Source organism: Colletotrichum aenigma, assembly GCF_013390185.1.
Source record: "Colletotrichum aenigma strain Cg56 chromosome Unknown KSG_Cg56_contig07, whole genome shotgun sequence".
NCBI lineage: Eukaryota > Fungi > Ascomycota > Sordariomycetes > Glomerellales > Glomerellaceae > Colletotrichum > Colletotrichum aenigma.
In genome coordinates, this window is record NW_023500913.1 from 3660701 (window position 1) to 3683632 (window position 22932).

Here is a 22932-nt window from a genome sequence, read left to right on the forward strand (position 1 = left end):
ATCACCAATTGTTTCCTCGCACGAGCCACCCCGCCCTTGTCGAACCCTGCCGAGCTGCTGAAGCGCCACAGACGTGCGTAATCTGGCGGAGAGGCGTTGCACAGCCAGAACGTTGTCGTTTCTTTCGGGTTGGTTTTTGGTGGTGGAACACGCGTGTTTGTGACGCTGGGAGGCATGGTTGTTGAATCATCATGGGCAGTGATGCGCTGCGCTGTGCGATCTGGTGATCTTCAGGTGCGAACGGACTAGAGAGGGACTAGAGAAGACAAACACATCCATTGCTGTTGCTGAATCTGCCTTGCGAGGTGCTGCACCGACGTTGCAAGTCAAGCACGTTCAGAGAGTGGGTCAGACCATTGCAGAGAGGAAAATGAGAGAGCAGAGAGGCGACATGTTCGTGACGCTGCGCAGGGGCAAGCCACAGATGGCTGCGGCGGTGCTGTGAGCACAGCCACCGGTCATCGCCGGTTCCTGGATGAGGTCGACCCATCGTTCCCGAGTTAAAGCCGACACTTTATTTACGTAATCAAAGTCCTGCTTATGTCACCCAGTCCATATCAAGATGTTTATGTCATCATCCAGGAACACCTCGAGAATCCACCATTTTCATTCTCAAAAGTCAAGGCTCGCAATGTTAGTCCAGTCCACTGCAACTACGCATCTGCCGTCACTAGGTTCACGTTTCACTCTTGCGTACGCCATCTCCTGACTTGTGGGACGTTATTCCGCCTTCTTCCAAGGCCTAGACGCTCCTGTTCAGCCGAGCAGCATCCCTCGAGAACGCGGTGGCTGGGAAACCGTCTCCCGCCGCCTCTCATTGGCCAGCCCGCACCCGCCTCGGTAGACTAACCGATCCAGCCAGCGCTGTCTTGCGTGCTCGCCCCCTGTATGTCCCCCCCGTGGCCCCCATCTTCCCAAGCCTGTGCCTGGCTTCTGGCTCTGTGGCGCCTCTCTTCCCACCTTCCGTCCCAGCCAGCGCGTGGCTTCACGGGCCACCCCCGCCTACAGTGGACAGAGACCCCTGGCCAACCAGCAGCACACTGGCGGAATTACCCCTGGTGACCCTGGATTCGCTCCAAACCGCCTTGGAACAAGAAACCACCACCACCACCACCAAAGTTGCTTCCCAACCACCAACATTTCCATCGCCAGCTTTTTTTCCCGCCTGGCTTGTGGTCCCTTTTTCTTGCCCCTGGCCCTGTGAGCAACCATCCGACGAGTGTCTCCAGCCATCTGCGTTTGCTAGTGCACCGCAGTAAAACCACATTGGCTCCCGCTCCCATGTTTGCTTCTTCTCCCGTCCTGTCCCCTTCCCTTCTGCTTCTCCAGTTTTCTGTCATACATTGACGCCAGATCCTCTTCCGTGATCGATCGGCAGCCGCTTCTCCATCCACCGTGCGTCCTGTCTATCTGTCTGTTCCCGTCCTCCCGTCTGTCTGCATCTGCCCATTGAGAGCTTCAACCAGCAGAGCAGCAGCAGCACTACAGACACCAAACAGCAGCAGCGGTGGCTGTTTGCTGCCTCTTGATCCCTCGTCAAGATGCATCCTCCTGCCTCCCTCGCCCTGCTCCTGTCCCTATCCACGACAGCAAACGCTTTCCCCGTTCTCGACTTCCTGCTTCATCCCCGAGATAAGCCAGCAAAGTCGTATTCCGTCGTCAACGTCGAGGGAAGTCCCAGCACCGGCTCTCCTGATGTGGTCACCGTCACCAGGGAACCGGCCCAGGTGACCGTCACCGAGCGTGTTAGCGACCCCGCCACTCAGATCTCGTCTGCAGTACAGACGACAACGACCACATCCATCATCGTGGTCAACGTCGATGGGACAGACGCCCCGACGACTGTGACCATCACCCCGACCCAGAAGCCTGCCCCTGAGCCAACATCAATACCACCAACAACACCACCACCAGCTGCTCCCCCGTCAAGCACCGCTGCCCCCGAGCCACCAGTATCATCATCAGACGACCCCCAGCCGTTGCCTTCATCAGAAGCTCCTCAGCCATCGTCAGCCTCATCCAGCACTCCTGAACCTGTTCCCTCGCCGTCTGCCGAGCCCTCGTTTTCATCAGATACCCCTCAGCTGTCGTCTGTCTTGCCGAGCACTTCTCAGCCCTCGCCATCATCGGAGGTCTCTCAGTCATCTTACTTGGCGACAAGTACGCCTCAGCCATCGCCATCATCTTTCTCGACAACTTTTGAACCGTCGAGCACCGTGGAGCCAAGCTCTAGCCCGGCACCGATTACATCCGTCGACTCTTCTACGCCTCCCGCTGCACCGTCCACTTACACATCTGAGGCCCCTGCGTCCTCTTCACCCACGACGTCTTTCGCTCATTCGAGCATCCCCATCAGCAGTGCCCTGGAGAGTCCTTCATCGCCAGTTGCACCTTCCACGCCCGTAATTATTGTCCCTCCTCCATGGACAGAGACCCCGATCATCCCAACCTCAGCTCCTGCGACATCAGCGTCGGAATTCCCACCCCCTGCTCCAACACCGTCCATCAACTCAACATCATCCGTCTCGACATCAACCACTTCATCAGAGCCTGCCTGGACACCCAGCCCCTCCTCCGACACAATCATCGTGCCGACTACCCAGCCCGATGACACTGCCGCTCCGACCAATTGGGCCCAAGAGACGGCCACGCCTCTCCTCCCGTCAACCTTGCTCACCAGCATCGTCAGCGTAACCACCTCCCCTTCTCCCGTCCCAACATCCACCACCACCTACAACGACGGGTACTGGACTCACAGCTACGACGACGGGTACTGGTCAACCAGCAAGTACCCCGACGGAGAGCCCACACCGACTCCCGCGCTTCAATCATGAAGCGCTCTTCCGCATTTTCCTTTTTTATTATAGACGACGACTGATTATCAGACGATCCCTATGTTTTTGCATGCATGCGCCACAGCGCAACTGATTTGACGCGAAATGGAAAAAAGATTAAACGTCTTTATGGGACACACGTTACTACTAACGAGACCTGAGAAATGATGGTTATATCCAGGGCGAAGCCGCCTTCTGTGTGCGTGCTGTGATGAAAGGGACTTTATCAGCACCGACCAAGAGCTGGGAACGCGCTGTCATCATTGGGTTTCCTAATGTTTAATCACTTAGAATGTAAATAAAACATCACAAATCATCACTTACACCTCGCTTTCCCAATACCAGTGTGCCGCATTTCCATTGTCTGCCCAGACCGTCCACTTGTTCGTTCAGGCCTTTCAGTGACCTGTCAAGTCCGAGTCCATGTATTTGAGACATTGCAACTCACAGAGCTTCCCGCCATGAAAGACCACTCTTCCGCTCCCAAGCGAGATTCTCCCGACGGCAACTCATCCCCGCCAAAGCAACCGCATCCCGAACCCGCGACAGTGGCTGCCATCCAACGCATGGCCAAAACGTGCACCTCACGAGCGACGGAAGCCCATAAAGCCCTGTCTCCCGCCATGTCCTCCTTCCAGAACACCGCCCGCCAGTGCCGTCTCAATCATCTGGGCCGTACTCATCCTTCTTCCACACATCAAGCAACACCACATCTTCAGACATGGAACCCAACGACAACACCAACAACCTTCCATACAGCTCCCACAGCCGCGACGACAACCTCACACCTCCCACCACCAACACCAAGCCCGACCCGCCGCCCGGCGTCGTCGCCGGCTCCCTCGCCATCTGCGCCGCCTTCGTCCTCTTCGGCTTCGGGTGCTACTTCCTCTCCCGCTGGCTGCAGCGGCGCCGCGCTCCGCAGACGCCGAAAACCCCGCCAGGGTGGACCCGCCAACGGGTACATGGCGTGGACAGGAGGGCGAGGGGGAAGTTTGGGGGTGCTGTGTGATGGTGAGTCTTGGTAGGCATGTGAGAGAAAGAACAAGACTGACAACTCAGCCAGTAGGGATGTCCCCGATAACGCTGGCTTTGGCACATGGAACGCGTTGCGGTGTTGGGAATCACGAGCTTGATGTCATTGTTGGTAGCAAGTTGGGATATCGCGGTGTTTGCCTGAAAAAATGGGGGACGACGGTGGATCGCGAGGGATTTGCTTCCGTATATATCCGGCCAAGTCTTTAGGTTATTTTTCTTTCGACAAGCCTTGAATATGCATAAATTTGTTTGTTGTCTAGTCTACTTGTTGCAACTCGCGGTGTTGGAGTTGTGATAGGTCGGAAGGGGGCTGGTAGCGTTGAGGCTAACGCAGCTAGAGACTTGGGCGACTCAACCAACTCACGCAACTCATGAACCGGTTCGTGGGGGACTTGGCATGTGTTCATCCTGAAATGACCAAAAGAAAGCATCTTACTTGACGAGTTTCATTTACTTTCCATGCATAATCGTGCTCTTAGTCGGGTTCCTGCAGGATCATGGAGCTCTGCAACATCTTCAGTCCATGGTGCCGATCATCCGTGCCACAATAGATAGCTTCCTCACAACAGTCTCTGTAAGCTAGGCCGCCCGCTAACACTGCGTATTCGGGCAGGCACTTAGGCTATTAGCAATCGACTAAGGCCTATTTCCTCCCATGCATGCCTTCCTGCGCCTGCCTCCCTAGCCACACGCGGCTGCAGAATCCGCCCTCCCCTCGAAGAGCGAGCTACGCCTCACGACCCAATGACAAAGCTACACGTTCATGAGGGCATTTAACACCTGACAGCGCAGCAGCTGGGATATCCCATCCGAACAGCTTCATCCGAAGAGAGTCTTATCGACGCAGGCGCGAGAGAACACTGCTGAGCTGCAATTTTTCGAAAAGCACATGTCTAAGTGAGGACGGCGCATGCACATGGCAGACTCATGTCACGTCTCAGCTATCATGCCATCATAGTCTCGTCCTGTGTCTTCCTGGACCCATTGGCTCAGGAGCTGGTCCGCCAAGCCAAGCACCTCGACGGGAAAATATATAGGACTTACGAAGGTTTCGTAGGGCTGGTCCGCGGCATGAGACGAACCACCCACCCTTCCTCTTTCCTCGCACCGAGTCCTGGAGACTCAACTTTGTGGTTCATCTCATCTCCCAACACATAACGAGACACACCAAAGTCTGCCAAAATGTCCCCCCAACCACATTGCGGCCGCAAAAGCGCCCTCCTAACCCTCCTCCTTTTCTTCACTCTCCTCCTCCGGCTCACCGCGGCCGCCCCAGACCCATCCCTCCTGAACACAACCCTCGACATCTCCGCGCTCTACCAGTCCGCCGACGCCACCTGCGTCGGCTACGAGGGCCAGTGGAACTGCCTCGCCGACAAGTTCCAGCGCTGCACGGCCGGCAAGTGGACCGCCGCGCTGTCGTGCAGCGCCGACGAGGGCACGCTTGACAGCAGGGACACGACGACGACGACGACGTGCTCGCCGCTGGGGAGGACGGATCTGGTCGAGTTCGCGGGGGAGTGCAGCGCCGCGTGGGGATACGGCGGGGGGAGCGGATGGGGGAGTGGGAATGGGGGACGGTGTAATAGTAATGGGTGCTATTATGGCGCTGGGGCGAATTTGACGGTTGAGAAGTGGGTTTATGCGTTGGTTGTTGGTGTTGTTGTTTTGGGGTTCTGGTGAGAGGGGTTGGGGGGTGGTGATGTCTGAATAATTGTATCTGAGGAGAGAAGGAGACAAGCCATTGGTTTTGGAAGGGGGAGTAACACATAGACGTTCGCTGGTCAGCCTGGACGGTATTGTTTCTTTTGTTTTCAAAGCAAAGTAATTGTCAGTCGACGTTGTCTCATTTGTAGCATTCATAGAGTCAGCATTTTCATACAGATACAAGCCAAACTGTCAGAATTGTGAACACTTGAGTGCCAGACACAAGCTATCTTGCATCATGTCGTTGATACAATTGCCTCCGGCTACCACGGAAGGACTATCATGAAGTCAGAAGCACGGTTTTGAGCCCTGATAACGATAGGGTATTCTTTCCATTGAACATCGTGTCTAAGACTTTGAGAAATAGTAGAATTAATTTGGTGAGTTAGGATGTGCTAGTCGAGAATGCACTGTGATAGTCTGTCAGGGTCATAGCAAGCAAATTTTGGGAAACGACCATGAAGTAAGGTAGAAAGAGACTTGCAGGCACCAAATTTGAATAGATCTCACGCAACGGAAATAAGACTCAAGTTTGAGGCTGATCGTCTCACATCAACTCGGCAATCCGGAACGCGGCAGTTGGTCCACAGATCGTCCTCCACGAGGCGGGTTTGCGCTATCGTGACGTCACCCCTTGGCGCATCACCGGACCAGGTTTGGCAGCGATGACATCGCATCAGCTTGTGCACCTCTTCAAATATTTATATTTCTCACATAGTATTTTCCGTAAATACATTTGAAACACAAACACGCCTTTCTGGACTCCTTTTCAGAATCAAAATATACCCGAAACATCACCAATATGGCCGCCAACACCAACACCGCAACTCTCGACGCCGAGAACGCCTACCAGAGCCCTACGGTTCCCCCAACAAATGATGTAGCTCGCGCCAACACAACTTCTACCACTGGAGCCGGCGTCGGAAGCACAGTAGGCAACAATGCCCACGTTGCCGGCAACCCCGCGACGCACGCTGGCACTCACGCACCGGTCGGCGGCGGAGATGCGCCGACAACGCGTTCTGGAGGCATCGGGGGACAGATCAAGGGCGCACTCGCCCAAGGACATGTCAGTAGTTTATGACGACCTGCCGAGGCTCGCAATGCTAACGACCAACAGGGTGTTGGCGAGGTGCTGAGGGGCAAGTTCAACTCGGCGGTTGACACTGCGGCCGGCGACACGGCTGGGCAGGCCAAGAACAAGAACATCGCCACCGGCGGAGAGAGGGAATTTGCGGGCAAGGACTTTGTGAAGAAGGGTACCCTCGACAAGGCACTTTAAGTCGAAAACCCGGACGGTCATGATAAGTAGCGTTTGCGTTATGATATACCCACAACATTGAGTTTGGATCTGTACCTTGAGAACCCGTCACAGAGATTGTTCCGGAGAAAGAGGATTCTTCTTCTTAATATCTAATTTCATGGCCCACGTCAACGTTCATTCATGCTCAATTTTCCCATCCTCTTACATCGTGTTCCAATGCACAAAAACAGCGCATTTACAATCATTTCAACCATGGACGCACCGATCAAACACCCGGACGACATTATCAAGGGTCAAGACTCTGTCAACTCCACTGGTCTTGAAGACTCCCTCTTTGCAAAGCTACCATTGGAAATTCTCTTCCAAATTTTCGGCAACCTCCGCCCACACGGTCGCTTCGTTCTGTCTCAGACTTGCAGAGACCTTCGGTATCTCACCCATACCGACTGGAAGGCAACATATGCCAAGTTTCCGCGGCAGATGCAGGTGGGATTCTTGGCGGATCTTACTTACAACCAAGCGAACCGCTGGCTATGTACGATTTGCATGAAACGTCATGGTGTCCGGGACTTCAGGAACATCGACCAAAACTTCTATCGCGAGCTGCCCTGCCTGAGGAATCAGAGGAAAGGACACATGACCCACGCGTGCATACAGCTGGCGACGAAGGCTGTTCGACTCCAGCACCTGCTCATCAGTGAGCTCCGGCCGGAGGCCCTGCTGAAGCCCTGGTATTTGCCTCAAATCCGGTCCTCAAGCTACATGTACGAACCGCTTCTGAAGGCAGTGCCGAAGGTTGTGGACGGGAGGTTTATCCTGTTTGTCGAGTTCAACTTTGTGTGGGACAAGCGTCAGGAAACACCCGCGCTGACAGATCTTGTCGAATGCCATTACCCATTCTGTGCCCACCTGGGAACAGATACCCGCCATGCTAGCCACCTTGAAACCAGATCTCTCTTTGGTTCGAGTGCCGATAACAAATATTTTGAGCAGCTTGTGGCAAACGACACTTTGCTGAGGCACGTAGAAATCGTCAATGGCATCGTGTCTCACCAGGTTGAAATGTCGCCTGCTTCCCCAGGCGCCGATTTGATGGGGACAATCGGCAAAGCCTTCGAAAAGCCTGGAAAAGAGTACAATGATCAGTGTGATATCTGCCTGACGGACTATAGTATCCGGGCCGAGGCAGGTAGACTGATATGCCGAGCTTGGATCGACTACGGAACTGGCGATTCCCCTGCGGACGATGAGTGGCAGGTGCAATTTGGAAGCGAACTGATCATACCTCACAAGACTGGCAGTGTGAGACAAAGATACGAGAAACAGACTTCCGCTTTCAAGAGGCGTGCCGTAGAGGGCAGCATATTTGGTCGAGGACCCGAGGAATTGCTCAACACGTAATTCCAAAGACTTACCTTGGAATAATGAGAGTTGCGACTGAATGAGCTGATGGGCTTAGATAACGAAGCGAAACCCGGCCTGTCGCCTTCTGGAAAGTCATGGATGCCTGCTAGAGGGAGGCTTCACGTAGGATTCCTTTTCCGACACAGTCATTATAACAATACCTAGCAGCACGGGCATGTCTTGAAAGACGTGTTGTCAAATAATTACAAGCTGATTCGTAGTAAATTAGAATAAACATGTGGTCAACACTGCCGTGTTCCCCTCCATTGATATCTTGAGCACTCTTCTTTTGTTGTTCTTCCTCTAGAGCGTTGATCTACCAGTCCTCTGCCTACCAGTTGGCATAAACTGTACCCTCATATGGCGTTAGACTGACACCATCTCTGTTGATGCTCTTCGAGGTGCTCCCAAGCAACCTTTTCCATCCATCAAAACTAGGTTCCAACTTCAACACCTGCTCTCGATCGGAAAAGTTGAGCAAGACCACCGCTGTCCTCCCATCATAGCTCGTCATGGTATATACGTATACATCCTCGCTGTCATCAAACTCGCCAACCGTGTCGAACCGACCGTAAACAAACACATCCTTCTCCTTGCGCCGCATGTCCAGCACCTGTCTCCAGTATGCCAATACACTGCCCTCGTCATATTCTTGCTGCTCAACATTCCACTCGTCGAAGTCGTCATTGACGCGCATCCACGGTTTGGAACCCTTGGTAAACCCGCCATGCTTCTCTGCCGTCCACTGCATGGGAAGTCTTCCGTGGTCTCTCGCCTTTAGCCTCATCTCCCTCATGACGTCGCTCATATCCGCCTCGGGGCCACGCTTCTGACGCACACTGTCGTAGTAGTTCTTCCCCTCGACATCGATGTAGTCGTCGACGGTCCACGACTCGGGCGCGTTCGCCATGCCAATCTCCTGCCCCTGAAGAAGGAACAGTGTGCCGCATAAGGTGCCGAGATGGGTCGCCAGCATTTTCGCCGCAGTTTTTCTGTGTTGGGGCAAGTCGGACGCGTACCGCGAAAGCGAGCGGCCGGAGTCGTGGTTGTCCATGTAAATCGCGTTCCACCCGTCGCATCTGATCATCGCCTTCTGCCACATGCCAACAATATGCTTGAGCTTCGAAGGACGGAAGTCGTCGCGCTCGTACTTGTGGTTCGGCCCAAAGTCCATGTCGACGATGTCGCCTGTAAACAGCATGTTCAGCTCGTGCCTGTCCCTGGCTACGTACGAGGCTACGCTGGCTTCGTCCTTGGTGAAGCCCAGCTCCCCGACAGTCATGCAGTTATACTTGTCGAACACCTTCTCCCGCATCTCGCGGATGTACTCGTGCATGCGCGGGCCGCTGGCGTAGTACAGTGCCCCGGGTTGGAACTCCCTGTCCGGGAACGCCACCGGGGCGTCGGGGAGGTCGGGGTGTTTCGACATGAGGTTCATGGAGTCGATTCGGAAACCATCGACGCCCTTCTCAAGCCAGAACTCCATGTCTGCGTACGTGGCGCGGCGCATGTCCTCGTTAGCCCAGTTGAGGTCTGGCTGGGAAGGTAGAAAGAGCGAAAGATAGTATTGCCCCGTGTGCTCGTCCCAGGTCCAGGCACTGCCGCCGAACAGGGAGGCCCAGTTGTTGGGTGGTTTGCGATTTCCATCTGAGTCGTACTTGGGGTCCCTCCAGAAGTAGTAGTCTCTCTTGGGGGATGTTCGAGATGATCTAGATTCGCGGAACCATTCGTGCTCGTCGCTGGTGTGGTTGACGACTAGATCGAGGAGAACTTTAATAACCCTCTCGTGGCAGCCCTGGATCAACGTCTCCGCATCTTTGATTGAGCCGTAGGGTTGGTGAATCTCCCTATAATCTGAGATATCGTAGCCCATATCATTCTGGGGGCTCTTAAAGATAGGTGAAAGCCAGATGGTGTCGGCCCCGACCGACTTGATGTAGTCCAGCTTCGAGATGATACCAGGAAGATCACCTAGACCATCTCCATCAGAGTCCAGAAAGCTGGCTGGGTAGATCTGATAAACCACAGCTTCCTTCCACCACTCGCGGTCAGGGGGACTGTGCGTTGCCGGCATGACTGCTGCGATCGCAAAAGAAAGAAGAAGTTGGGCAATTGGAACTCGAACCATCGAATACGGGAATAAGTGGACGTAGCGACGGCTCTTATGTTCACATTGAGGCTCTTAGCAGGGGCGTCTAATACCTAGGTACCAACATGCGGTCCGGATCCCGGCGGGGTAGACACGGACGATGGGGGTTGCTCGGGTGAACTTTTGAGGCTCAGAAGGGTGAATTATGATTCGTTGGGCAACGCCACTTCGCGAAGACTAGCGCCATGGCCTTCAACATGAGCATGAATTTCAACAGAAGCAACACCAAACAGTTCAGCCGTGGGTGAACTTCGACTTACGTGATTCTGAAGATCGATCTGCCGTTGGAATATCCGCAATAATCCACATCGAAATCCTTCCACTAAGACTCAAAACAAGTCTCGCTAAAATTCTCGGTCGTAGAGGTCAAGATCTGGATCATTAAGTTGTCACTTGACAGAGTGTGGCTTTCGGGGCATCGCCGATAGCCTTTTTCAACATAGTTGCGATTGGAAGGGCGGTTTACAACAGCGTCAACGATCGGTTCGAACATTAGTAGCAGTAACAGTAATGGAGGCAACAGGACTAACGAAGATAGTAATGGTGACAGATATAGAGACGAAGGAAACAAGGACAATAGAGATGACGACGACGACGACGACGACAGGGACAAAGACGACAGCAGGGACAACAGCAAGAGGGGCGACAACAGAGACCACGGCGACAATAATGGCGAGGTAGGCCATTTAGTTACCGAGAATGTACGACGGCGCCCGAATACCCAGAAGTTATGAAGATCTCAGGCTTAATACGCACTTAGTCCATGGTAAAATTATGTTTAGTTGCAACTCTTGCGACAGCCACCTTCGCCGCCATCTTCCTCACTTCCACCGCAAAGGCCGGCAATAAGTATTCGAAGACATCTGTCATCAGAAAGCCTGGATGCTGAGAATGAAACCACAGAATCATTCTAGGGTCTCGCTTCTATGGATCCCGTCGGAGCACTCCTTCGATCATGTCACAAATTCACAATGGGAGAGTTCTTTCGAGAATGCAGAAGTACTTGTGAATGCGAAATAACCAATGACAGTTCAGCCGTGCCCAGCAATTCAGCGATTATTTTAGCCAATGATAATTCACCCATTTCTCCCGCAGCCACTTTGCCGGGATCTAAACCAATCGAAATTCAACCATTTCAGCCGAAGCTACCCCATCGGGAATGCCATGGGTATGCTATGAGGTACAGCATCGCCGACTTACACGGACGATATCTCTTCTTTCCACAGAGAAAACCAACCATTTTCTCTCTCCATTGCGAGAAGTCCCGAATTCTTGGAGACGCTAGCGATGTCTCTCCACGAAATCTCCTGTTCCCCGTGGGGACTGGCACCATACCTCGTGTCTCCGGAGGTGGATCGGAGGCCGAGCACGCAGAGGCAATGTCCATGTAAGAGGCTCAATGGAGTTGATATAAATCGTCGCTGTGTCTCTTCTCTTTTCATTGACACTCTCTTCAGGCTCCCGAAACATCTCAACAAACCCTAATTCTTTCTTAGACCCTCCAGCTATAAGTAGCCCTCCATGGCCACCAAGTCGACCGAGTTGGCGATAGCCAAGTCTCCTTCTGCCAACCACATCGAGAAGTCTGCTGCCGAAGTTGACGAGGCACTCAAGGTCACCGTCGACCAACCAGACCTCACACCCAAGCAACAGTACCAACGTCTCTGGGCCAACCTCAAGAAAGATAAGCGATATGTGTTTTGGGCTTTGTATATCATGTCCCTCGTCTTCGGATGGGGGTATGATTCTGGTCTGTCAGGCGTAGCTATCGCCTTCCCTGAGTTCCGCGAGGCCTATGGAAACTACTATGCAGCAGGAGACCAGTTCGTCATTCCTGCCCTCTGGCAGTCGCTCTGGAACGCGGCAAGTACGATCGGTCAAGTGCTTGGCGCCTTCCTCACCGGTCAGTTCGCCGACTATACCGGTCGAAAGGCCGTTCTATGGACCGCCGTTATCCTATCCTGGGCGGCATCCTTCGCCCTCGTCTTTGCCCCTAGTCTTCCTATCCTTTTCGTCTCGAAGCTCCTCTTGGGGCTGTCTGTCGGCTTGTCGACAGCCACGCCGCCCCTATACGTTACCGAAAACGCCCCGGCCGCCCTCCGAAGTACACTCAGCTCACTTACCAACGTTGTCATTGTTCTTGGGTTTTTTCTGTCTTCCATAACTGGGTGGGGCTCGTCGAAGATTGACGGACCCTGGAGTTATCGCCTGGCGTTCGTCATGACTTTCCTCGTCCCCACACTATTCGCCATCGGACTGCCGCTCCTACCAGAGTCGCCGGTCTGGTACGTCAAGAAGGACAGAGACGACGACGCCAGAAAGGCAATTCTAAAGCTTTATGGCAAGAATGCTGACGTAGAAGAGCGGCTCCACTTTATCAAGTCCGAGTTGGAGACGGAGGCGGGCGAAAACACCGCCGCCAGCCAAACCAGCTGGAAAGCCATCTTCACAAAAGAGCACCGATACAGGACTCTCGTTGCAGTTCTCGGTTTGCAGTCGCAAAATCTGAGCGGCGGGTACTTCGCAAACACTTATCAGACGTACTATTTCGAACTCATCGGTCAATCAGACCCCTTCGGACTTACGGTGATCTCTTCGACACTGCAATTCCTTTCTAATTGCTTCGCCGTCTCCGTCTCCGACGTCCTTCCTCGTCGAAAGTCCCTAGTTGGTGGTGGCACATTGCTGTGCTGCTGGTCGATTATCATCGGTGGCACTTCTCTCGCTGGAACTGGCAACAAGGCAGCAAACATGGCTCTGCTCGCTTTCATGATTACATGGTCCATGCTTTACACTGCAACAGTCGGATGCTTCGGTTGGGCGGTCGCTCAAGAGACCGCCAGTCAAAAGACCAGACCCAAGACGATCGCGTTCACCTTGGTCTGCCAGCAGCTCACAGCCCTCTTGCTGTCTTCGGTCTTTCCCTTCTTTATAAACCCGGATCAGCTCAACTGGGGCGGCAAAGTCATGTTCCTCTTCGTCGGCGCCGAAGTATTCATCCTCGCCTTGCTGTTCTGGTTACAGCCAGAGACGAAGAATAGAACCTACCAGGACATCGACTTTCTCTACGCGAATCGCGTTCCTCCCCGAAAGTTCGCGAATTACGTCGTCGCGGACCGTGTTCTTATTGAGAAGGCACGTGCTTGAGTGTATGTATGAAGCCGCCACGGTGCAGCAAACGGCGGAGTGTGCTCCCAAACATCGCTCACGGTTCAGGTCTGGTATTATTGGTAGCCACATGTTAATGGGAAGCTTTTGATCCTCATTGTCGATGGGCAGAACTCGCCCTCATTTTCGCTGAATATTGAATCCAAATTTGACTCGTGGGGTAACCTCTCCCCAATCGGAAACCGATGCGCCAAGTCTAAATCTAGACCCAAGACGGTCTAGACTTTAAAGGGGGACCGAGCCCACCAACCCCAGATTATTCTTTGCGCGTCACTCGTATTCGCAGGCTCCTTCAACGTCTTCTTGATATCTTCTGTTTGTGCGTGCTCGAGGGGAAATGTCGCCAGAAACCGCGTTCCTGGGCATGAGAAAGGCGGCGGCTAAGGTCCGACAAGCGTGCGATACATGCCACACGCGCAAGATCCGATGCGATGGGCGGCGTCCGTGCATGAACTGTCGCATCGCCAAGGTCGACTGCACGTACTGCGCAATCCCGAAGAAGACCGGACCAAAGGGACCAAGATATGGGCGAAGACCAGACTATCGACGACAGGCGGCACCGGCTCCAGTTCCTCAACCGGGTTATCCAGAACCTGGAGTTGGGTGCAGTGAGACTGGGCATGCTTCACGAGCGAAACCACCAGTACCTGCCTTGCCTCGGAGTGCATTTGGGGTAGATAACGGCTTCCAACCGTCGCCTCAAGTATCGGCTGATATGATCAGACGATGTCTCGACGCTTATTTCAAACACAAATACCCTATCACACCAATGCTGGACCAGCAACGCATGGAAGAATGCGTGCGCGTATATCCAAGATGTCCCGAAAGTTATGGCCTTCTCATGTCGTGTTGTGCCAATATCGCTTTGGACCCCGAGATACTATCAACTCCTGCGGATTTATCCAACCTACAACAAAGCAGTTCAGCAGGGATCAACCTTCCCCCGGTTGACTTCTTCCTCTCAGAGGCGCTGCGATCAAGAGGATACCACAATGTCGCCGATACGCAGTCGCTTGCACAAGTCCAAACCTCATTCTTCCTTTACTGCATCTACTTCTGCCTCAACAATGACAACGCAGCATGGTTTTACATCCGTGAGGCCATGACCATTCTGCAGACGCTACGATACCATGAAGAGGCAACATACAACGAAATCGCCGACGCTTCCACCAAAAAGTACGCGCGACGCATCTTTTGGGTACTGTTCATCACAGAGCGAGCATATGCAATGCAACGGCACCGGCCATTGACACTGCAGCCCATGTTGGATCTTCCCCAGATCGACCCGCTCAGCCCCGATGCCAAAATTCTGCCCGGCTTCCTGGAGCTCATTTCCCTATTCCGGCCTTTTGACACGGATTTCATCGCCACGTGGAACTCATCTACACCATCGTCGACATCGAAATCGGCAGAGCCTGAACAGTTGGCACGGCTGCAAAACACTCTGTCAAATTCACTTGCGAACGTGTCCAGCTTTTCTCCGATGCAGCAGGCCGATCTTCTCATCACCCGGGAATGGCTGAAAGTCATTGTGTGGAAGCTCTGTGTATCAAGGACGCTGCTATCGGGGACCGATAGTGAGGACAGCATGTCGCTCAGCTATCCCACTACCATCGCTCGAGATACCGTGCTCGTCTCCAGGCTCTTGCCCACCACAGCGTTTGAGGCGAATGGCGTCGGCATCTTGGAGAAGGTGTTTGATGTTGGATGTTCATTGGCCGACCTTTTATCGCTGAACCCACCAACAATAATCACATCAGTTATGGATGTCGGGCCTATTGATATATTGATGGAGACGGTGAGGATAGCAGGGCAGAAGTTTGGAGACGGTTACAAGCATTTGGATATTTTGGTCGATAAGGCGAACTTTTGCCTGTTGATGAATGTAGATAGAAGTTTACCTTTACCAGCTGATACGTCACTGGTTGAGGTAGTAGAATAGCCAGATCTCCCGAACCTCGGGGATTTAATGTTTGAGCCGAGAAATGCCCTCCATCGCCATCATCGCCCCTGGCCTCCAGGTTTTCCATATAATTCCGTTTGCCTATCTGAGTAATATTCTCCCGAAGCAGAAAAACGGACTTTCGCCGACTAAAATCAGACCTGCCAAACTGAGAAGCCCCAATTTTGGTTCTATGAATGGAAATAGTGGAGTGCCATTGACGTGCATGAAGACGGCAGCAGGATGGATCTCCTCTACGATTTCATTTTAAACCTGATCAATAATCCTGCCGTCCTCCTTCCTTACTATCGTGATTGCATGATCAGACTATCGCTTTAGATCCCACATTTTGCCCACTTAGTACAGCAATGCCACGCGCTTCACCTCAGCCCTACACCGAGCAATCCGGTGATGTTGTCGGCACCGCACCGCTTGATGCCTCGTGATTATCGTGAACGCGCCCATCGACGCCATGACCTCCGCCCAGCTCTCTGCCAGACAGGGGTGAATGGGTCTTCACTCTATCTTCCAGCCAGCAAATTAACACGAAGTTTCAGGAGCATCAACAACTGACTCGGGCACCAGCCCTACGCGGCTCTCACAGCCAACCAAATGGGCATCTCTACTCCACCGTTCGTCTCGTTAGCCTGCGTCGACTGGCATAGCATCCTGCTTTTGAGGCGTGGTGCTCCCTACTCGCGCTCCCGGGGGTCCGGATTCGGACGGACTTTGCGGCCGAGTCCCCTTCGCCGATGGGGCACGTCGGGTCCTAAGGGGCTCTGCCGACCTTGCCGACTCCGCTCAAGCACGCCAGCAACATCCCATCGGTGCCGAGACTTCGCGTGGCATTCAGATGGATACCAACTTCCTAATGCGATAGTCAAGATGCATTAGCTCGCCAAGCGGCCTTGGTGATGGGGCTCGCGGCGGTGCAAGACAGGAAGCGACGAAGTGGTGCGCCAGAGGGGTCGTCCGTACAAAATGTGATCATGTTTCTCCTATCTTGCAAGTTTGCGGTGTGCTCTTCGATGCCCAAATTCCAGTTACTCTTTCAATCCACACAGGCAGCCACTCTTTCTGCCGAGTCCATTCTTTTCAAAAATGCACCTTTCAGCTGTTTTTGTAGCCCTCACTGCGGTAGCAGGGGTAACTCAGGGGCTCCAACATCGTGATGAACAGGCCAATCACTTGCTTCAGAGAGCTGAGCATTACAAGCATCAAGCAGCTCACTACAATGTCGTGAACCGCCAGGCAGCTGGTCCAGTCACGCCCACCATCACGCCGCCCCCGACGTTCAACTCGACGGGTATTCCGACGACGTTTTCCACGCATATCTTCACTAATACAACCACGCACCGAAACACTACTACGTCTAGGTCATCCAGGTCCTCAAGCTCGCGTACGTCGAGCAAGAAAAGCTCTTCAACCAAGTCTTCAAGTACGCGCAAGTCTTCATCTTCATCGTCGTCTTCGTCCAGCAGCGGCACTGCGAGTACCACTACGACAACATCCAGCTCCAGCAGTTCTACCGCATCATCATCATCACCCTCAAGCTCCACCCACACTTCCTCCACCTATTCGTCATCATCGTCCTCCCCTTCATCGACGTCAGCTTCGGCGTCCTCGACGAGTTCGAGCACCTCTTCGGCAAGCAGTTCCGCCCAGCCATCGTCCAGCAATACACCGTCGAGATCAGCTACCAACTCCGCTCCGTCACAAACTAGTGAAGCCGAGAGTAGCACGCGGAGCATTAGTAGATCGACTCAGACCTCTTTCTCGATCACGTTCTCTTCTGGCGTCTCCTACTCCATCTCCTACAGCACAGCACCACCCATGACAGATGCCAATGGCAACCAGTATGAGCCTGTCGTTCCTATCGCCGTCCCAGCCGCAGGGGCCGGCGCCGTTGTCCCTCCCGTTGGTGGAGGTGGGGGCGGGGGTGGCGGAGCCGGAGGGGGAGGAGCCGACGATACCACGACCACCTCAAACTTGCCTTCCAGCACCCCTCTCAATGAGCCTTCAGATTCTCCTTCTAGCGCCCCTCCTACGTCGGCTTCCCTTTCGTCCAGCCAGGGGCCATCTAGCACAGTTGCAGCGATTGATACAACCTCATCGCCGTTAGTAGTCATCACATTCGAGCCAACTGCAACGACCTCAATCGTTGAGGTCGTTACCGAACCTGCCGCATCGACAACCACGGTTGCTGCCCCCGTGCCTTGCTATGTGAGTATCCTTATCGACCCCTCATACTAAACACAGAGCTAATCCAATCGATGTAGAACTATGAGTGGATGTCGTATGGATGGTGCTGTCCTGGTCCTGACTCGCCGTGCGAAAACAGTTTGGGCACCTGCTACTTCGATGGAAGCGGCGCGACGAATGTGTTGCCGAATACCGCCGCTTGCCCACCAGCACCTGATGCTAGACACTAGGTCACGATATTGAAGTATTAAGAATATCCATTGAGATGAAAATAATGAAATACCCAGTTGCCATTCGCCTTGTATTCAGCCTGAGTGCCGCATTGTGAGGAGCGTCTCCGCCCTCTAGCATCGCCTCAAGAATGACGTACAATGCAACACAAAAGGCGTTCCTTCAATTGAAACATGACTGAAATCGCGTCTTGGCAAGCTCAAATAGTGAAGAGCGGTAGGGCAGCTGTCACCTTAGCTCCCTGTCAGCAAATACCAAAGTACCTCAGCCGGACCTCTGTGCCACGCCGATCGCGAATCCTGCAGGGCAAGCAAGCTTATTTTTAAGCAATCTTACCTAGCTATGGTAAGGCCTCCACGTCATATCTCTACGCATCTGGCAGAAGGGATAGATCGAATTCTCCTAAACAAACATGATAAAAGCACGCCGGCATCTCAGTAGTCACACAGCTGTTCACTCATAGCACAAGTCTATTGTTGTTGCTGAAGCATTCAGCAGCGGATCACTAGTCTGGGCGTCACTTCTGATTTGTATTTTCTGGGTCTCCCCATACTATCACAATTATTTTTTTTTTCACTCTGAACGTAGACATGGGCATATTGTGGCGGACTACCGGCTTGTTAGTAGGGCTCAGCTCCACCTTGGGAGTTTACGCCTCCAACGCAGGATTGTACCCGCTCGCGAACCGTGGAACACTCTACCATCGAGATATATGGAACGACTCCACCATTGTCCCAAATGCCGTAAAGGAACCAAATGCGACCGGAAGCTGGCCAATCGTCGGTATTGACCTTTCTAAACCATTAGTGAATCCACCGGACTCGACTCTGTATGGCCGAGGTAATGGTTGGAGCATCGAGGTAAAAGTTGCAACCAATAGAACCAATGGCGATACGCCCAAAGAGGAACCTGAAAGAAACGCCGTATGGAACATCAACCCTGTCACCATCGACCTCGAAGGGCCCAAGAACGCGTTCGAAGCGGGCAGCGTCAGCAGCAACTACTCCTTCTGCTCGTATGTCTGGAATGGAATCAGCGACCCGTACACCAAGAAAGACTTGGAGACACTGGACAAAGACACAGATGGCTCTTGCAACGGCTGGATCTCGAATATGTGCATTGAGGATTTGAAGCAAGCGGCCAGAACAGCGCGATGCAACTCAACCAGCGGTGACCTGATCCACAAACCGGACAGCTGTGGCAAGAAGATAGACCCCCTATCATACCTCATAAGTAAGACAGTCACCCTGTTCTCGTATGAGCTACCATCTAACACCAAGTGCAGAGAACTTGACGAACCAGACAGAGGCAACAGCAAACAACGACACCGGTCCGATTTACAGCCTGTACTCATGGGTGGCTGGAATTTTCAACGCTTCTGATGAGAAGGAAACCAACGACTCCTACGACGAAGCACTGACAAGAGTCTGGCCTGTTGTTTTGTCGTTCAACTATGACAATGGCGAAAACCAGACGGACTATCAACTTTTTCGATGCGTCCGAGCAAATAACGTCGTGCAGGGGAGTCGTGAGCCCGACGGCTTTGGTGATAGGCCCAACATGGCAGGAACTCTCGAATGGTCCGTCTCTACGATGGCTCTGGGATTAGGCATTTCATTGGGGATCTCTTCTGTGTTTTGAAACTTCTTATGTGAATGCTTTTGTTCCTGTCTTTCATTTCAAATACCAGGCGCTCAATGGCGTAGATGAATCTTTTTTGTATTGTGTGTAGGGATCAAAGCTTAGAGGGCACTTATGCTGTCGATTCAATTAAGCTCTTGCATGGGCGTTTTCCATTGCTTCATGTTTGCTGTCAGAACATGTAAATTTGGGGCAAGACAGATGATTTTTTGGCCTTTACGTGCAACGCCTTTGAGGTGACCTGCAAGATTCACCTCATGACAGTGCTACCAGCTAGGTGGAGGGGGCTGGTATTGAACATTTGCACACCAGTGAGACACTCGGTTCTGATAGAAGCGATCCTGGATGCTTATGTAGCCAAGCAGAAGAGGAACACTTTGCACCGCAAAAGTGAAGCGATGGCACCTCCCTGCATAAACGAGCATCTCGGTTAGCCGGAACCTTGCCTTCAAGCTGAGTTTTGCCCAAAGGTTAGGTATTGTACGTGATGAGTCTGCATACGTTGCATCGTACTAAGATGAAGATTGCTTCTCATGGTGAAACTTCAATTTTTGGCCACGAATGAGGCCTCGCAATTGGCACATTGCAGCGCTACCCTGCGGATGACTGCAGCTCGGTGCAGATCAGCGATGCATGCATGCATGCAGATTCCGTCGCCCGAGTGGTCTGATCTTGGAATGCAGAACGTAATGCTGAGCATGCATTTTGTTATGCTTAAATTCAATCGAAAATCCTCTGAAATGCTCATTATCTACGCTGTCGCATTTGTCCTCTCTTTCTCATCACAGGTATGGTGTTCGACGCCGCGGATAGCCGGGGCAAGCCCTCATCGTACGCCCGAGATGCGGCAAGGACCGAAAGTTGTACGTCACCCACACCGCAAGAATCTATCCTGGCATCATGGGCTGATTCTAGAGTCTTCAGATGAGTCGGTTGGAGTGAGCAGCGACGAAGATGCCGACTTGAAACGCCTCGGTCTCCAATCTCCTACAAAGCGGGACATTGGACTTCTTGAGATTATTGGCCTCGGATGGAACATCTGCAATAGCTGGTCGGCTATTGCAGTTACGCTATCAATCTCAATTGCGTCGGGCGGTCCGGTCACTTTGTTGTACGGCATCATTCTCATCTTCGTTCTTGGGGGTGCCTGCGCTCTAAGTATGGCTGAGATTGCCTCCGTCTATCCGACAGCCGGAGGCCAGTATCACTGGACCAGCATTCTTGCACCAGAACGTTCTAGTCGCGTACTAGTAAGGTCCATGCGCAAATGCATAATCGCGCGCGATAGCAATGCTGATGGTGGATGCCACAGAGTTACTGCTGTGGATCAGTCAACTTCCTGGGCTGGATAGCCAACGGAGCAGGCTTCGTCATACAGATGCCGGTCATGGTACTCTCACTAGCATCTTACCTCGATCCTCAATACATACCGGCAACGTGGCATATCTTCCTGCTTTTCCAGGCCTTCAACTTTACATTCACTGCCTACAATAACTTTTTAATGAAACGCACAGCTTGGATTCACGACTTGGGGTGTAAGCTTCCTTGGGAATATCCACCACACTTAACTCGGCCTTAGTCTGATTTTTTTTTTTTTTTTTTTTTTTTTTTTTTATTAACGCCATGGCGGCAAGGGCGCAGCCGCCCTTGCGGCAGACCTCCCGAAGGGTATGTGGCGTGGAGGGCCGCAGGATCTAGCTATCTACTGTGTAGTACACGCCTCTTCCTAGCGTCCTCCAGATCTTGCCCGAGGGCCACTATGTGTTCTATCCGTCCCTAGTTCCCACTGGTGCCCTAGTTCCGTTATAGCAATCTGCTGTCCTGATAACTATAGGTAGTCTGTTGTTGAGAGGATAGGTTAAGTCCTATCTATTAGTAACGCGGGCAGATCTTCTGGAAGAAGTCTGTCACGTCAAGGAAGGCCTGGAAGCCTTCATAATCGGTGATTAGCCCCTTAAAGTAGCGCTCTAGAGAGCCTATAGGTCCTAGAGGCTCCCTTCGACTATAAGGGTGGAGGATAGGCCACCGTTGCCTCCTCACTAGTGTCTTACGGCAGTAGACCAGGTGGTCTGCCTCTTTAGCCTCCCCGCAGGAGCAGGAAAGCAGTGCTTCTGTGTGGTTAAAGCGTTGATGATACTGTTCGAAGTCTCCGTGGCCTGATCGTGCTGCTAGGAGATGATGAAGGGTAGCTCTTGGTAGAGCTAGTTCAGGAGGGCAGCCAAGGGTGGCCTTAAGCCCCAGCTGGGTATAACAGGGGGGTGCCTCCTTCTTCCACCATTTTCTATGCTGGTGTTGTTTGCGTTCTTGAGCAAGCCGCTTGATCCCTGATAGGGTCGGCAGTAGGCCTCTGGGGACTGGCAGCGTTGTGCCCTCCTTAGCTAAGCTGTCAGCCTCCTCGTTTCCTTTTATCCCTTGGTGCCCTGGGGACCAGTGGGTTTGTATAGTATATATCCTGGCTGCTGCCTGGATCTCTAAGAAGGCAGCTTGTGAGGAGTCTGGGATGTTGCCGCGTATCCCCTGGATGACACTGGTGTTATCAATACAGATATGTATAGGCTGGCCTTGGGAGGTAGGAAGGGCCCTTTGGAGCCCTGCCCTCGCCCCCTCTGCCTCGCCATCAAATACTTCTGCAATGCTGAGACGGCCGCACCCTTGGGCTATCCGTTTGTTTCCGCGGTAGATAACAAAGCCGAATCCCGTAGCCCCATTAGTGGCTTTAGAGCCGTCTGAGTAGATAATCGTATGGTTATCTGGCACAGTCTTAACCCAGTTCTGAAACGCTTTAGCTGCCTTCTCCTTATCCTGGCCAGCTGTAGGGTCTTTTGATCCTGAGAGGTGCTGTGGCTGTAGGAGCATCGGCCTTGGGCACTTAGGTAGGAGGGCTGCTGTTCTTTGAAGCCTTGTTTCCTGCCGCCCTAGCTGTGGAAGCCTAGGGACTAAGGGGTTGTGTTGGTCAACCTTCTGTAGGCGTGTGGCAAAGCGTAGGCGGGCTGCCTCAAGGGCTACTTTTGCTGTAGGCAGGCCAGCATCTCGGAGGAGGCTGCTGGTTGGTGTAGTCCTCCAGACAGGCAGGATAGCCCTTGCTGCTGCTGTGATAACCTTTCTAACACTCCTAACCAGGCCCTTCTGCCTCGTACTGACAGTAGTTACCTGGTTAGTGGTGCTGCTGCTAACTGCAGTGGTGCTGCTGTTCCTAGCTGGCTTACTTAAGCCTGCATACCAGGTCTCAGCTCCGTATAGGACTGTAGGAAGGACACAGGCAATAACAGCTTGGCGTGCTGCAGCTGCTGGGAGCCCTCCTTTTGTGTTTGATAGGTGCTGTAGGAACTAGGCTACCTTCTTTGCTGCCGCT

At 53.0% G+C, this 22932-nt stretch overlaps 7 protein-coding genes across 7 annotated transcripts; 6 read left to right on the top strand and 1 right to left on the bottom strand.

The window, feature by feature from the left end:
- Positions 1 to 1541: 1541 nt before the first annotated feature.
- Positions 1542 to 2834, top strand: CGCA056_v011252 (uncharacterized protein; the record flags this gene model as incomplete). The annotated part of the gene is made up of 1 exon (XM_037326498.1): positions 1542 to 2834. The coding sequence occupies one exon, from the start codon at positions 1542 to 1544 to the stop codon at positions 2832 to 2834; it is 1293 nt and encodes a 430-aa protein (XP_037175573.1).
- Positions 2835 to 3555: 721 nt separating this feature from the next.
- Positions 3556 to 3846, top strand: CGCA056_v011253 (uncharacterized protein; the record flags this gene model as incomplete). Its single annotated transcript, XM_037326499.1, has 1 exon — positions 3556 to 3846. The coding sequence occupies one exon, from the start codon at positions 3556 to 3558 to the stop codon at positions 3844 to 3846; it is 291 nt and encodes a 96-aa protein (XP_037175574.1).
- A 1208-nt stretch (positions 3847 to 5054) lies between these two features.
- Positions 5055 to 5555, top strand: CGCA056_v011254 (uncharacterized protein; the record flags this gene model as incomplete). Its single annotated transcript, XM_037326500.1, has 1 exon — positions 5055 to 5555. One exon carries the CDS (start codon positions 5055 to 5057, stop codon positions 5553 to 5555), a length of 501 nt encoding a protein of 166 aa, XP_037175575.1.
- An 826-nt stretch (positions 5556 to 6381) lies between these two features.
- On the top strand, positions 6382 to 6861 carry CGCA056_v011255 (uncharacterized protein; the record flags this gene model as incomplete). The annotated part of the gene is made up of 2 exons (XM_037326501.1): positions 6382 to 6648; positions 6700 to 6861. 2 exons carry the CDS (start codon positions 6382 to 6384, stop codon positions 6859 to 6861), a joined length of 429 nt encoding a protein of 142 aa, XP_037175576.1.
- Positions 6862 to 8578: 1717 nt separating this feature from the next.
- Positions 8579 to 10321, bottom strand: MAL2-1 (Alpha-glucosidase; the record flags this gene model as incomplete). The annotated part of the gene is made up of 1 exon (XM_037326502.1): positions 8579 to 10321. One exon carries the CDS (start codon positions 10319 to 10321, stop codon positions 8579 to 8581), a length of 1743 nt encoding a protein of 580 aa, XP_037175577.1.
- Positions 10322 to 11917: 1596 nt separating this feature from the next.
- ecdC-0 (Major facilitator-type transporter ecdC) lies at positions 11918 to 13543 on the top strand (the record flags this gene model as incomplete). Its single annotated transcript, XM_037326503.1, has 1 exon — positions 11918 to 13543. The coding sequence occupies one exon, from the start codon at positions 11918 to 11920 to the stop codon at positions 13541 to 13543; it is 1626 nt and encodes a 541-aa protein (XP_037175578.1).
- Positions 13544 to 14405: 862 nt separating this feature from the next.
- Positions 14406 to 17230, top strand: CGCA056_v011258 (putative sucrose utilization protein SUC1; the record flags this gene model as incomplete). The annotated part of the gene is made up of 2 exons (XM_037326504.1): positions 14406 to 15362; positions 16883 to 17230. 2 exons carry the CDS (start codon positions 14406 to 14408, stop codon positions 17228 to 17230), a joined length of 1305 nt encoding a protein of 434 aa, XP_037175579.1.
- Between the last annotated feature and the right edge of the window lie 5702 nt (positions 17231 to 22932).